At 39.1% G+C, this 16,647-nt stretch overlaps 1 protein-coding gene across 10 annotated transcripts in view; it reads right to left on the reverse strand.

The window, feature by feature from the left end:
- myo9aa (myosin IXAa) overlaps positions 1–16,647 on the reverse strand; it is a 122,976-nt gene that overhangs the window by 49,624 nt on the left and 56,705 nt on the right. For 9 of the 10 annotated variants that reach the window (XM_061815303.1, XM_061815302.1, XM_061815306.1 and 6 more), the window contains exons 5-9: positions 14,687–14,786; positions 9,371–9,424; positions 5,868–5,965; positions 3,702–3,828; positions 670–759 (exon numbers count right to left, since the gene is read on the reverse strand). In XM_061815303.1, the coding sequence (XP_061671287.1) occupies positions 670–759; positions 3,702–3,828; positions 5,868–5,965; positions 9,371–9,424; positions 14,687–14,786 (469 nt within the window). The remainder of the gene's footprint in view (positions 1–669; positions 760–3,701; positions 3,829–5,867; positions 5,966–9,370; positions 9,425–14,686; positions 14,787–16,647) is intronic. The other variant, XM_061815300.1, reaches the window with a different exon arrangement.

The raw sequence follows: 16,647 nt of genomic DNA on the forward strand, positions 1-16,647 counted from the left end.
CTCATCTTTCTTACAGCGAATGTCCTGTCTTTTCTCTCCTATTGTTAAGTTATCTTTTCACCCTCTCTTCCTTTTTATTTTTTTCCCATCAGTTCCCCTTTAAAAGTTTGTTCTGTCGTCCTGAAATTTTCAATAGAAATCCATCAGAATACATATAACCACATTAGCATCTTAAAATGTCCACTGTGGCACCGTAAACTGTTTCAGCGTAAAGAGGCTATAGATCCCACTTTCTGCTTGACCACACAGCTGAACAGGACAAATAGAAAAAGAAAGGAAGATGGCTCTCATGAGCAGACCATGACTTTTGTTTGTTTTCCAAGCAGAGGTCACTATGAAAACGATAGAGGGGCTTGAAATGCCTTTCAGTATTTAAACTGACTGACAATCTCTGTGTGTTCATTTACAGCCCTAGAGTGGCTGAGTAGAACTGGGAGAGTAAGGGGAGATGCAGCATGGGGCCTAAGGTGTGCTCTAAACATGGCTGGGGTCAGCCTGGAGAGCTGAGGACGTTACTTGCAATGTGCCTCCGGACACACTATACATTAACACATCTTCAGCACAAGCAAGTGCTTAACCAAAACCAGCTCCAAGTCATCAGTATATTTTGGAACTCGACAGTTGACTATAATATTTACTTATGGTCGATACAACAGGAAAACGACTCACCTCGGCCAGTTTGTATGGGACAATCAACTTCTCGCCCACAGTAATTGTCTTCCGTGTTGTCAGAGCTTCAATCAAGATTTCCTCTTTGACCTGCTCATGACACAAGAAAATACAATCATTTAGTCTGCTTGAAGCCACAATATACATGAATAAATCTGTCCTTGACAGAAAATACATTTACTTTGTTTGAATGTTTTTGCTTTGCTCGGTCAAGCTCCCTGTATACTTTTACAAACCTATTTCAAATGAAGTTGGGACGTTGTGTTAAACAAAAACAGAATACAATGATTTGCAATTCATGTTCAACCTATATTTCATTGAATACATGACAAAAACAAGCCATTTAATGTTCAAACTGATAAAATTAGTTTTTAGCAAATAATCATTAACTTTGAATTTTATGGCTGCAACACGTTCCAGTGAAATACAATACGTATAGGTTGAACATGATTTGAAAATCATTGTTTTTATTTATGAGTAACGTAACATCCTAACATCATTGGAACTGGATTTGTAGAAGGCAAGAGTCTACCTGCGCTTTCATTCGAACAAGTTCCCGCTTTAGTTTGCATGGTGTGATGGGTCAGTTGAGGCTTTCAGGATTTTCAGATGGATGTGGAAATTTATCCATCCATTTTTTGAGCTGCTTATGCTCACAAGGGTCATGGGAGTCATGGAGCCTATCCCAACTATCTTTGAGCAGGAGGCAGGGTACACCCTGAACTGGTTACCAACCAATCGCAGAGCACATGTAAACAAACAATCATTCGCACTCAGAATGACACCTAAGGGCAATTTAGAGTCTCCAATGAATGCCTGTTTTTGGTATGTGGGAGGAAACTGGAGTGCCCGAAGAAAACCCACGCAGGCACGGACAGAACGTGCAAGCTTCACACAAGCGGGGCCGCGATTTGGACCAAAAACTTCATAACTGCAAGGCTAATGCTCTAATCAGTCGCACACCGTGCTGCCCATCGAAAGTTATGTAGATTTAAAAAGATTTCTGAAAGTTACCGGTACATTCAGTTTATAGATTGACTATGATCTCTAAGTTGCAAAGTCCAAGTCCCCCCCCGACCCTCAACCCCGGTACTTAAGGCAGGCGATTGCACCACCCGGTACTTGTCAAAAGTCTCCATCCTTTGTCAACATGTTCTATGGGTACATCTATTACAATAGTAACTACATAACGCTATATTTTATGGAATGTGAGCACACATGCATCATATGCTGTCACATTTGTATTTGGATTTTTGGCCCAATGGTTCCATAATTGCAAGCTGACGTGAAACAGGAAGTGTCGCATCCAATTTTTTTGTTCCCAACTTTAGAAAATGTGTGGGGTGATCGTGTTTAAAATGGATTTTGCCACATTGAGGTTTTAAGATTTAAGACAACACGTCTTTGTTGGGACTTTATAGAAATATGACGTATCGGCTTATTGGATGGCTGCGATCATCATTGTGGTGGCATTTGGAACTGATTCCATTGTTGTCACTCAATTTTCTGTGACTGCTCAGTGAATCACTTAGCTTTGTACACGCGAGCGCTCGTATTTCAAAAGCGCATGCGCTTGTGTACACATATGCACATAATGTCATGACATGGAAGTTTTTCCCCCTCATGGGCACCCGGGCATCCCTCTTTTTTTTTCTTTTTTTTTTTTTTTTTTTTTGCCGCGATCGGACAATCAGACGAAGGGTCCCGACCCTTTCACTAACTCCGCGTGGCTTAGAGACCCTAATGTGTTTAATGCACGCTTTTACAGTTACGGAAGGGTTGCTATTTTTTTGCTGTGATCACCCGCCCTAAGTACCAGGACCGCACCGCGGCACAATGGGGGGTACACCTAGACCCCATGGGGGCAAGGGCTGCTTCTACGATGCGCTACTTAGGGCAGTTGACAATGGTCGACAATCTCTTAGCCAATCGGGATGCAGCATACATGCAGGTTTCCCTTAGCGAATCAGGATACAGAACACAATGCGCATTCCTACACTGTTAAAAAAAAAAAAACTGCTTGCTACACTGTAAACAATTACACACACAAACAGAAAAAAACAAAAAACAAAATCGATGTAATAGCGAGACCCCGTAAAGTTTGTATCTTATTCTGAACGCTGCACTGCCCCTCAGAGGCCAAAACATTCACACCAGTTACAAATTGTAACCCACTCACATTCATAATAAATTGGTAAATTTTTCCTTTTACCTACTGTTTCTGATTATTTTTCTCCAATTGAGTAATATAAATCACGATGTCAATAAATCAAGCCATTGCTAATATTACACAGTACAAAATAAGTCAAATATGTATGTTGCCAATACCAGATTAGATCGATATCACTACCGGCCAAAACTCAAAGCTGAAATATCAGTGTCGAATCGGAAGTAAAAACGTTGGATGGGTACATCCTCAATTAACTTGCAATAGCAATGGTAAACCATGTGGAACATGTACAATAACGCAATTATTCAGTAGTCCACAAACAATAATTATCTCATGTTCAGATCACATTAGTGGCATGTTGCTGTCACTGGGGGGCGGGGGGGAAGAGAGAGAATCAGTACAGAGCTCCCATCTGTATTTATTAACTACAGCAACCTCCCAGGAAATTAAAGAAACTGTGGGTGGAGAGTTACAGCAGGAGTGACTTACTGGTAATGAAAAATGAAGGATTACTACTGCAGCTGGAAAGCACAGCAATTGAGAGACCCAGACAAAACCAATTACATAGATTAAGAAATGATCAAAACATTACGTGTGTCTAAATGTGACTCTCAAAAACACCCAGTATTGTTCACAACAGGATCCCATATTTTCCCTATGAAAAGTAATTAAAGAAAACCACCTTGCTCCAATTGTATTCAACATCCCGTTTACATCTTGGTGTTTGGATAGGCAATTCTGCAGATATTAATTACACTTTGTCAGTGTCAATGCTGATTAAGCAGAGCAGAGATTAAGTGTGTAAATGTGGAAACATTCCTTAGTGACTTGGTTTTGAAGATGATCGAGATTCTAGAAGTACCTGCAGGAGTTCTGAGACCACAGGCAGCACCTCTGGGTTACAGATGTCAATAGAGTCATCTCTGTAGGTTTTTCTCTTGTAGCGAATGTTGCCCAGGTGGAGGATGGCTGATAGCAAAGAAAAGATCCTTTAAAAAAAAAAAAAAAAAAAAAAAAGTTAATGGTGTTAAAATAACACTTGGTACATTCAATACCATGCAAATTGTATGGCAATGGGAGGGAGTGAGAATGATGGAAAATGTATTACAATATTTGCTATGTTCAATGTAAGGTTAAGGTCTGAACGTAGGTCAAGCCGGGTGTGAAAATGTATTTTGCTTCCAAAGCCACTCTTTCACCACTACTTTCATGATTTCAAAAAAAAAAAACTATCACTTCGAGTATAATAAAAAAAGATATAAATAAAATTTAAAAAATAAAAATGAAAAAAAAAACAGGAAAATGCTACTACTAAACATAATTTGCCGTTATGCATATGTTAAAAGTAAGAAGTATTAATCTGTATTTTATGAGGATTTTCCACAAATTATTCTGCTTTGTATGTTTGCAACGTAACTATTACATTTTTGACAATTTTGATAGCGAGGTCACTGGTCTTTCATTCTGCTACAATCTAATGCAGCACCTCCATTTCTGGAAACTGTACCACTTTCCTATGTCCCAAAGCTCTTGCCTATGCTTTGTCTCGAAGGATTTTCACTTTTGTCTTCTTCCACAATCTCACCTTCAATTTATTCACATTGAACTGCTGCGAAAGTTACCGACATTTTATACTGACATGGCAGTATACATTTATGATGCGTACATTTTTTTCCCCCCATTTTGCTGATACCCATGTATAATAGGCACCATTGACTTTTTAAAATTTTTTAATGCACAAAAAAATAACAGTATCAATATTAAACAGTGCAAAGAGAAAAATCTACACACCCTTGTTCAAATGCCATTTTGTGTGTGTGTCTAAATTATACCAATATAATTAATTTAAAGGTGGCACGGTGGAACACACACAGTTCTGAGTACCAGGGTTCAAATCCCGGCCCCGCCTGTGTGGAGTTTGCATGTCCCTTCTAACCAATGGGATACCAGGAAAATGCTCCGGGAATAGCCCATGGGAGAGCAGGTCTATCGCACCACACAAATCAAGATACAGGATGTATGCGTTCAGTAGAAGCAGGAAAATCCAACGCCATTCTTTTCCTTTCATATTTTGAATTTCCTTCATAAGTAGAGACAATATTTTTACGAAAAGGCGTGTCGTAACCTGAATTTTTTTGTTACTATAGACGTTCGTAAGTGGAGGTACCACTGTATCTAGAGTGAAGGCTTGTGTGAATGAAGCAGACCAGGAAAAGCTCATCCATGCTTTTACCTCAAGTAGACCTGACTACGATAATGGTCTTCTGACTGGACTCCCCAAAAAGAGCAATTAAACAGTTGCAACTCATTCAAAATGCTGCAGCTCAAGTTCTGACCAGAACAAAGAGGTCAGAGCATTTTACTCGCATGCGAAAGTTTTTACACTACCTTCCAGTCAGCATTTGAAAAGATATTAAAGTTCTGCTACTGCTCTATAAATCACTAAATGGTCTAGGTCCTGAATACATGAAAGAAATGCTTATGGAATATAAACCCAATAGAGCTCCGAGATCGACAGACTTTGGTCAAATAGTGGAGTACAGAGTCCAAGGCAAACATGGTGAAGCAGCATTTAGCTAATATGCGGCACACAAATGGAATAAGTTGCCAACAGAGGTGACGTCAGCACCAAGTGTGAATGTTTTAAAATCCAGGTTGAAAGCTCTTCTTTTTCTCCTCATGCTTTTTAGAGTTTTTCCACTCCTAATTATATTTCTTGGACTGTATGCTGTTTGTAATTGTACACAGTGAGTTACCTTGTATATGAAATGCAATAAATTTAATTTTAATTAAAATACACCTATAAATTTGCTTTGCTTTGTGTTCAGCACTGTTCAGTACAGTAATTCCAAATGTTCTAGTAGGCTTTTCCAAATATTTTTGATGGGGTTCTAGTGGAATCCTGAAAGCTTTTTTTACATTATTATTTTTGCAAATCAGATCCAACGGAGTAATTATTATCACTCATTTAATGTATGTTGCAACTCCTGTGCTTGCGTAAGTGGGTGGGTACGCATCCATCACTCACTGTTTTCGGGTGGAAGGAAGAAAGCCCACCATCTCCATTCCCAGCTGTAGCCTCTCAAAGTCATGATTCAGATCCTCTCCTTCAACTGTAAAGCAGTCCTGCAAAATGTGGAAACCAGGGGTCATCACTCTCACTGACACCATTGCTAATGGCAACTTGCTGTAAAGTGGAGAAACACTTACTGATAATGTGGAATAAATGCATTTGTGTTCATGAGCTTTGGCCCCAAAAAAATTTAAAATGGGAATTTTGATTTAGAAAAACAGTAGCCGGAAGCATAATCAGGAAGTAAACAAATGAACAACACTGTGGTCTGATGTGCAGAGCTGCAAGTGGAGATATTCCCCCGGTGGTGGAAAATTTTGCCAGTTTCCATTTGGAGCATGCTCACAAAATGGCTGACAAAATAAAAGAGGAACATTCACCGCCCAAAACACAAGGTACACTAGCGAATATGTGGTATTAAACTCAAGGTCCGAGGGACAGGTCTGGCCTGCCTGGGGTGGAACAGTTGGTAGGTGTCTGGTGTTCTATGTGACAGAAGAGTTTCCATTAGGATGAAGGGCAAAGTCTATAAAAATAGTGAGGTCGGCCATGATGTACGGATTAGAGATGGTGCCACTGAAGAAACAACAGGAAGCAGAACTTGAGGTAGCAGAAATGAACTCATTAGAGAGATAGCCAAAGTTGGATGTTTTGGAGACAAGGTTAGAGAAAGCTGACTTCAATGGTTTGGACATGTCCAGAGAGAAAGAGTGAGTTTCTTGGTCGAAGGGTGCTGAGGATGGAGGTGCCAGGCAAAAGAGGAAGGGGAAGACCAAAGAAAAGGTTGATCGATGTTGTTCGGGGGGACATAAGGACAGTGAGTGAGAGGAAGATGGCTTAGATGGAAAAAAGTGACACGCTGTGGCGACCCCTAACGGGACAAGCCAAAAGGAAAAGAAAATTAATTTAGGCATGTAACCACAGTTCAACAGAGTTGAACAGCTGTGTCATTCGCCACTAGTGGACTCATGGAACGGTGTCAGATTGGTGCACGTTTGCCGGTGTTGGCTTTGTCCAGTACTTCACAGCCTTGCTCCTTGGGCAGTCCATAGATTCAAACATAAGACACACTTAAAAGGAAAGATAAGTGCTTATTTTTGTGCGGCTGCAAGTTACCAAGCTGGCCTGCAAGCCAACAAGCTAGCTTGTGAGTTAGTGAGCTAATTAGATAAGGAACTAAACAGCTAATTTTAACACTCTAATGTTGTTCAAAACAGTGCTTCTCTCCCAGTTGTTCGTCCAAAATTAACACAAATATGGGGATATTAACTGTTTATGAAGCATAACCTCAAAGAGATATGTTATTTAGACAGTGGTCAAGTACAGAAAACGTCTGCATACATTTGATTGCCAGGTGAAGGGCAAGCCTTTCTTTCAGCAGACCAACCACATAATAGCGGGGTTCACAGAGACGTTTTTGTTCTTCGGATTGAAATCATATCGGCCAACTGTTTACATGATGTGAGCTTTTCCAATCAAGTGTATACATTATGCACAAAATATTTAATCCAAACAGATGTATGTTCTGCGCATATCGTTGTGAAGGTCATACTTTGTCAAGATGGGGATCAGTCGTCTATTCAGCACAGTAGTTGTGATTCGTTTAGGTTTCTTTTTTAAAAACGCTTGATAAAAACACCTTTTAAGTAGTTCAAAACAAGATATCCATCGGAAATGAGTTCCGTTGGGAGCCACCATATATACGCCGTGTGTAAATAATGACGTCGCTGTGTATTCATGTCAAGATGAAAAATTTACTTTGGTTTGGCAAAAGGAATATTGCAAATGAACCAAATGGAATTCCATTCCGATTTCTATGGGGAATTTTTATTTAGTTTGGGCTTCTAAACGGGTTATAATTGGAATAAAAGAACGCTGAGTAAACCAGGCAAGTCTTGCAGCTCTTTGTTCTTTATTTCAGACCCACTGGGAATCGATATCACAGAGCAAAGAAAAACAATTTAATAGTGAATCAAGAAAATAAATTCTAATCAAAACAATAATAAAATAATACTGATTTATGAGCAATAAAAAAGTAAAAAAAAGAGTGGGCCCTACTTTCATGATTTCAGAGGTTTTAAAAAGAAACGGCTTTTATGATGGTTTTTGGGAAAATCAACTTTGAAAAATTATCGTGACAGGTCTAAGCATCTTCATGTTGTCCGGGGAAAAAAACAACACATCTTAGAATGGATAAAGAAAAAAAAAAGAAAAAGCAACCATATAATTCCAACAGGATTTCATCATGACAATATGAACGACACCTCTTCGAAAGCTTCTTGCACCTTGAGAAATTTTAGCCATAATTAATTGTTGTGATCGTAAATGAAGTTACAGATAGGGTGTGCCTACTAAAAATGGCTTTGAAAGTTGGTGGGAATAGAGTAATTTTGTGTCTTTGTTACTGTATAACAACATAAGGAAATTAAAATAATTGTGTGTGTATATATATATATATATATATATATATATATATATATATGATTTATATATGAGTATGATTATTCAGTGACTTCTATTGTTGTTGTTATCTTGACTAAAAAACAATAAAACATACAGGTAAGTACTCTTCAAGATGGTCTTCAGTGCTTTCATCTGTGACTTGCTATGAAAACATTAAACTCCCTGAACATTCTAACTAAATGGGAGCAAGTAGCTCACGCTTGAATATGAATCATCAATCATGGCTGAAGAGGCCAGGCCTATTTCTTACATTTATATAATTAAATAGAGACATCATGTTTTTGTCTCACATTACCCTCCAAATTGAATGCACTGAGCGTCTAACAGTTCCTGGCAGAGAACATCCCTGTGCTGTAACAACCTCATGACTCACCCAACCTGGCAAACTAAGTTACCCCCCCCCCCCACCTACCAAAGCTCAAGGGATCGAGTATTTAAGCCGTGGATATCATCAAGGTGATCGTGACGACTGACAACAAAGCTGCGGAGAACCCTTTCATGATTGCATGAAGGCTGGGAAAGTGTGCTGGATTCCGGAGGGATTTTTTTCAAACGAGCAAAGTTGCTGCTGGTAGTTTCGATTTTAAATATATCTCTGCGGGCACCAGTCCTCCACCTTTTCTGATATACCTCATATTTCCTGGAAATACTCGTTGTTGCGCCAAACAAATAACTTCCTCCGGGTCTGGTTCAATCTATTTATGCAACCTAGCGATGACCTTACTTCTGGACAGTGGAAGAATGTACTACAAGCATATAAAAACATTACATCGCCCAGTAAAATGATTGCAATTTTCAGACAGCTGTACAGTGATCAGGGTATGACTAGACATCATTCCAACAGGTAAGAATAGGGAGAGTCAACACAGATAGAAAAACATAACCCAGAGCAAATCAGGAAACATCCAAAAGGGAAGAGAAAGGTGAAGCGGGAAAGCAGTGTGCAGGAAAAGTGCGGCTTCTAGGACTTCTACAACTGACACTCAGATACTGACCGCTTCACTCTGACAGTAACTGTCCCAGTGCAGTCGGTGGGTTCTCTTTGTCATCTGGAAATGTTAAGGTAAAGTTTTCAAGGAATGAGGTTAGAAATGGACTGCAGCATTCCATGATGACATCATCCATTATTACTTGAACACATTCTACACACAGGTTACTAAACGTAATGACCATGCAGTTAAAGGACATGACAAATGCTTGGACACCACATAAACATACAGACTTTGAGCAAATCCCAATTGTACCTCTTAGCCCTTCCCCTTGGTCTTACTCCTTAATTTTGCACGTGCATGACAACAAAAGGGTATCCCAATTCCTAGGGGCAGGGCCAAGATGAAGAGGTTGATCGCCCTAGAAACCAAGTAATTTTATAATCAATTACAGGTGGAACGAATGCGCAAATGTTTCGAGTACTTTGAATACAGCCAATGTCAGAGGAATTTTTTCTGCCTCCGGGATGTGCTGATTTAACTTATTCATTTTTCCCTCAATATATTCTGTTATGCAGTAGTCGCACAAACTGCAGTTGTATATTATGGTCAATGTACGACCATCATATCTACAAGTGGCTACGTTTTTAGGTCAACTATTATATGTAGGTGGAAAACAAAAGATTGCAAGTGGCAAAGTTTGTGAAAAAGTTTATTGAAGTAATATTTAATTGGTTGGCGATCAGTTCTGTTTGTACTCCACCCCTCGTCCGAAGATAGCAGGGATAGGTACTAAGGATAGTACGTCCACAACCCTAGTGAGGATAAGCGGGTTGAAAATTGGATGGATGGATGATAATATTCAGGGTTTCGTATGGAGAAGTCTTCATTTTCATCTTTATTTTATTTAGTCTGGTCTAAGCTAATAAATGCACAGCCACAAGCCTGCTGTATTTTGATGTCACATCCTGAAATGCAAGCAGCTCAAGTTACACTAAAAGCTCCTTGTGCCTTTTTTAATTAATGCCCTATTTTTTCATACTTACAAGAACTGCTAATACTAAGAAGAAAAAATGCTAAGTTTAAACTGAAATGTATTTCTTTTCTTGCATCACTGAAAATATTTCTAGGCAAAATAGTTGCTCAGTGTGCGTTTAAGAAATAAAACAGTTGATTATCTAAACAAAAACCAAATGGTCAAAAAATATTATTTGCAAAGGGTTAAATCTCTTGAAATGTGCTGTGCTCTAGGTCAATTTCAGTGCTGTCTGGTGCAGAATAATGCTGCCTAAGGGAGTTGTGTTCCCCTAATACGAAATAATTATAAATTATTTTCCCTGCCACTAATTATTACTTAAAAAAGTAAACTGATGATAATAATAAAGTCTACTACTAATACATATAGTGAAATGAAGCTATTCCCAAGAGACTAATTATAATGCATTATGTTGGATTGTCTTGCAATGCATGTACACTGTTGTCAATATTTTGGACTGTATATGTATTAACATAAGGGCAAATCAGAGCCATCTTAAATATTAAAGCATAATCACCTTTACTTGCACTAGACCTGTTACTTAGATTTGTGAAAAAAGACTTGCTTCTATTTGAAAATTTCAAATGAGACCTTGTTCTTCAAGCTCATGAAGAACACTTTTTTAACGAGGGTGAATAAAACTGTTTGAAATAAAGATTATAGCAAAAAAAGTAATCACTAGAAAACTCGGCTTGCTTGGGCAACGTTTCCTGTTACAGAATTTTTAAAGTCAGAAGTAGTGCATCAGAAGCAAGATACAAAGCAGCTATTGTGGCAGGGTTAAAGTTATGAATGTGGACAAACGAGTACTATTATCTCTAGCATCTTTACAAAGTCTGAAAAAAGGTTGCCTTCACTTTGCCAACATAAGAGGGTTGTGAAATCTGTACAAGTGTAGACAGAAGGGAAACAAGCAGTATCCTTACGACAGGAAGATAGATAGATGTGTGATGGAATTGATGTGCTTGCTTGTGTGTTTGTGCACGCAGTTCAAGGGTGAGGAGGAATGAATGGAATTCCCTGACCCTCTCAAAATAAGGCGTTAAGATTTCATAGGAGGGGAGGAAGTCGCCGGTAGTCATGGGGGAATGTCAAAGATCTAAGCTAGTGGCTTGTTTTACACAACATCCAGATTCCATTAGTGTGTGGAAGTAAATATGTGCCCCCAGGTTTTGAATTAAAAATGCCACTGAAAATGTTATGTTGTAAAATTCACATTGTTATTTAGTAACCCTGCCATCATAACGCTGAATTTAGATGGTGAATTTCAGACACCGAATTGTAGCCAGTTGAATCTCAGGAGAGTGAAAATGTTGCATTTGAATTATGAAGGTTGAATTTTTTTCATGTGGCGAATTTGTTAACATTAAAATGTTAAAATGAAATACAGCAATTGAAAATGTGATCACTTTGAAATAATGTGAACTTAACAACAGAAAATTTTCACTGGCATGTTTAATTCAAATCCTGGTGGCACATATTTACCTCCATATAGTGCACCATGTATGTAACGTTATTCTGTCGTTTTTTTCATGGTTACAGTATGTCAAACCTGTTTTGCTGATGAGCCAAAAGACAATTACCATTTGTTGGCATGTGTTTGTCAGTGGTGGAGTAAGTAAAAGGGTGTGCATGTCAAAGATGACTCTTGGTGTATCATGCATATGAATACAACAACGATACACAGGAAAATAAAGAAAAAAATAAAACAGCTGAATTGATTGGAACAAGAACAGTACAGTATTTGTGTGTGCACATGTGTGTGTGCCTCACAGAAAAACTATACATTTCTGACATATTCAGGACAGGTCTGCAGTGAAATGAGCTCCAAAATGGTTCATTACATACATAATAAATTTTGACTGTTGCAATTTCTCATGAATAATAGTGTCGAGTAAAATGCATATCCGCAAAGTTCACCTAAAAAAAAAAAATGGGAGAATGCATACTATGTATAATGCACACAATCCTGATAGCCATAAAGACCCTTCCCAAAAAAATGTAACGTCATGGAAAATGTATTCCCATAACTTCATTCATAAATTCATTTTATTTTTACCTAATCTGGCGTTCTAGCTCATAAAACCCACGAAATCAGGAATTTAAAAAAATTGATACTGCGATGAAACCATCCCAAATTTTACAGGTTATGAATGTTTTAAACAGAGTGTCACACAGTAATCATCTACTAAACTCAATGCACTTGCAAAGGTTTCCCCAGGTGTCTTTAAATTGTTTCAGTTTGGTTCAATTTTCTTTGGTGGCTTCTCTAAGGGGAAGACTGCAGACTTGTCAACTGGCCAGAAGACCATCATTAATAACTTCCATTGGATGGGTAAGCCACAAAATTTCATAGCTCATGAGGCTGGCTGTTCAGAGAATGCTCTGTCCAAGCATATCAATGGAAACGTCTAATGGAAGGACAAAATGTTCTCAAGAAGAAGATGCACCAGCAAAAGAATATGAAATAATCATCAGCGCATCAGTCAGAAGATTCAAGAATCTTGTAGAGATCCACAAAGAGTGAAATGAAGCAAGAGTGACAGTTTCAAAAACCACCACACTCATAAGCACCCGGGAGATAGGTGACAACTGTAGGGTCCCCTGGGTCAAGCCATTTCTGAGCCTGAGCCAACCTAGGAACCGTCTCAACTGGGCCAGGGAGAATAAAGACAGAACTGTTGGACAGTGGTCAAAAGTCCTCTTTTCTGATGGAAGTATGTCTTTCATACGGGAATCAAGGTCCAAGTGTTTGGTGGAAGACAGATGAAGAACAGAACCCAAGCTGCTTGAGGTCCAGTGTGAAATATCCAGTTAGTCATGATTTGGGGTTAAATCCAAAGTCACTGCAAGTGCTAGTGCCTAGAATGCTTTAGAAAAGTACTTCTGCTGAGGATCTCTATGGAGGTAACTCTAAATTGTGGGCTTCCATAACTCCCAGGCAATCGCCTCAATCCCAAAATGCATCGAGGCAGTAGTTACAGTAAAAGAATTCCCAACCAAGTACTGGAGATTAACATATCTATTTGAAAGTACCATACTTTGCTTTAATGTGACACTAAAGGTCTTTTTTCTAAAAAAAATTTAAAAAGTAAACTGATTTTTTTTCCAAAACAATTTTTTTAATTCCTAATGTTGTGTTTTATGAGTCGTAAACCCAAATTCATGTACAAATAAAATATTTAAAATTATTGAAATTATAGCTAATTGTCCATGTCAGTTTTCCAAGCCGCTCATCCTCACAAGGGTTCCAGGGAGTCACGGAGCCTATCCCAGCTAACATCGGGCGCCTTGGATCTATAATCTATGAAATCTAACATTTTTAATATAATTATGGAAATAAACCTTTCCACGATATTCAGTTTTTGGGGGAAAGATTTGTATTCTTAAAAGATTATTTTTATTTTATTAAGTTTTTTCCAAATATGATTTAGCTCTGTGGGTATGCACTAATGAAACAGCTAAGTTTTTCTCAATTATCTTCATATTATTGAGACAAAGTTCAACAGTGCTGATAACGAGCCCACTCGGCCTTCGTTCTGCTACAAACTGGAGCAGCTCGTCCATTTGTAGAAACTGTACCACTTTCCCATGTCCCGAAGCTCTTGCATGTGCTTCTTCTTGGAGGATTTTCTCCTTTGGATTCCTCCACAATTTCATGTTTAATTCATTCATACGCTTTCTTATGTCTTTAGCAACACTGATTACTTTGGTTTAAATGCGTCTGATTCAGTAGCCCTGTTCGTAAACATTTCCACCCTTAGGTTCAGGGTATGACAAACTCACAAATAAGCATCTAGTGCACAACCAACATAATAATGTGGCGGCTGACACTATAAGCAACAAGGGCTCATTTATCGTAATAACTATACTGTAAATGTAAATGAAAGTCTCCATCTTTTTAGCAACCCCTAGGTGGCAGTATACATTTCGGCAATGTGATTTTTTTTTTCATTTTCCTTATACGGTGTATAAAGTGCAGTATTGGCTTTGAGCAATTTTTGGAGGTGGAAAAACGTGCCTTACACACAAGAAATGTCGTCAATTTAATAATACTGTTTTTTGTAGGAAAAGTTATTTTAGCTCTCATACATAATCTCAGTTTGTGTGGATGTACAGTGGCCAATATACTGTACATAAAGAGTAGATGTCTGCTTGTCCATTTGCTGTTAATGTTCCTGGTTGCCAACAGACATACCATACAGGCAAGCAATGTCAATTTAAAAAAAAGAAGACGAAAACAAACATACCATTCCTTGACAGAACTCCAATATTTTATCGATTTATTTAACAAACCTCAACTTCTAACATTTAGAAAGAAATGCTTTAGTAATAGTGAGTCTTACCTGACTGAGGTAATGGTATTCTTCAGGTTTCATGAGGTGAAAGGCTTTTCTCTCTTCTTCACTCGCTCCTGCCAGCAGGTAGTAAAACACATGGTAGTTCCTAGGGGACACAAGATTGATTGACAATGTATTAGTTCAACTCAAATACCAGGGATGACATTTCCATCTGCAACAAATGTAATATATAGGGTAGTTGTCTTTTAAAATGTTTAGTAATCACCAAAACAGAAGAAAAAAAAGTTTGTTTTTTGAACATGACAAAAATAATCACATTAACAACCCAACTGAGGAGGTTCAATGGACCGATGAATGTTTTGAAATTCAGTTTTTGCCAACATCAGGAAAAAGCGAACTTTCTTAAGCAGTCGATTTTGTAAGGAGAAATGTGGTGGTTCTCTGATATCATCTGACAGCTGCACAAAGTTTTGAGGTCATGAGCTGTGTGTAGCGACTGCAACAACCAAGTAAAAATTTGCATAAACTTTATTGGTCTGGAGTGAGCAATCAATCCCATTAATGGGCGGCTAACGTGGGGCCGACAACGAGCTTCCATAGCGAGGTTAACCTCCAGTCAGCAGGCCACCACATTAGTGTCAAGATTTGCTTTGAACTGATTTTGCGCAATGAATCACATGCTGGCCCACACAACAGTGTTACTTATTGAAATATAGGAGAGGGAGAGGGAGAGGGAGAGGGAGAGGGAGAGAGGGAGAGGGAGAGGGAGAGGGAGAGGGAGAGAGAGAGAGAGGAGAGAGAGAGAGAGAGAGGAGAGAGAGAGAGAGAGAGAGAGGAGAGAGAGAGAGAGAGAGAGAGAGAGAAGAGAGAGAGAGAGAGAGAGAGAGAGAGAGAGAGAGAGACTGTTTAGTCATTAGGAGCTTCAGCACTTGTTTGATGGGGCTAATTCGGAGCATGAATTGACCCCTCCGTGGATATTGCACAATCCGTGTCACTGACCAATCAGAGGCCAGATATCTGCATAAAGCACGCCCCTTTTTGCTCCCGCCATTTTCTCAGACATTGCATGGTCCAGTATAGGTTTTGTTAGCGTTTTATCGCGTATTTGGGTTATTTAACAAAAAATATGGTTAAGAGGTGTAGTCACAGACTTTGTAATAGTGACGACAGGTATCCTGAAAGGCTAGTTGGTGGAGTTCGATTCGTACCCTTTCCAAAACGGAAGACCCAGTTCAACTTCAAGCACAAATTAATTTGCTAAATCGAGAGGTACCACGGTATTTGATCAACAGGTGAAGGGCTCATCTCCAGCAGTGACGCCAACATAGTCATGCAGCTTGAGGGCAGCCCGTGCTTTTCATCACTTAAGAGCCTTTGTTCTTCTTTTTCTTTCGGCTTGTCCAGATAGAGGTCGCCACAGTGTGTCATCTTTTTCCATGAGCTCCCATCTCCTGCATCTTCCTCTCTAACACCCACTCCCCTCATGTATTCCCTCACAATATCCATCAACCTTCTCTTTGGTCTTCCTCTCCCTCTTTTGCTCAGCACCCTTCTACCAGTATATTCACACTCTTGCCTCTGGACATGTCCAAACCATCAAAGTCTGCTCTCTTGATCCTTATCTCCAAAACATTTCTAATCCTATCCAACCTGCTCAACATCTTCATTTCTGCTACTTGTTGTCTCTTCAGTGCCACAGTTTCTAACCTGTACATCATGGCTGGCCTTACCACTGTTTTATAAACTTTGCCCTTCATCCTAGCAAAGACTGTTCTGTCACATAACACACCAGAAATCTTCTGCCAGCTGTTCCAACCTGCTTGGACCTGTTTCTTCACTTCCTTACCACACTCACCATCGCTCTGGATTGTTGACCCCAAGTATTTGAAGTCATCCACCCTCGCCATCTCATCTCCCTGGAGCCTAACTCGCCACCTTCTACCGTCACATATATTCCGTTTTACTGTGGATAATCTTCATTCCTCTCCTTTGAAGTGTATGCCTCC

Source organism: Syngnathoides biaculeatus, chromosome 3 (genome assembly GCF_019802595.1).
Source record: "Syngnathoides biaculeatus isolate LvHL_M chromosome 3, ASM1980259v1, whole genome shotgun sequence".
NCBI classification, from domain to species: domain Eukaryota; kingdom Metazoa; phylum Chordata; class Actinopteri; order Syngnathiformes; family Syngnathidae; genus Syngnathoides; species Syngnathoides biaculeatus.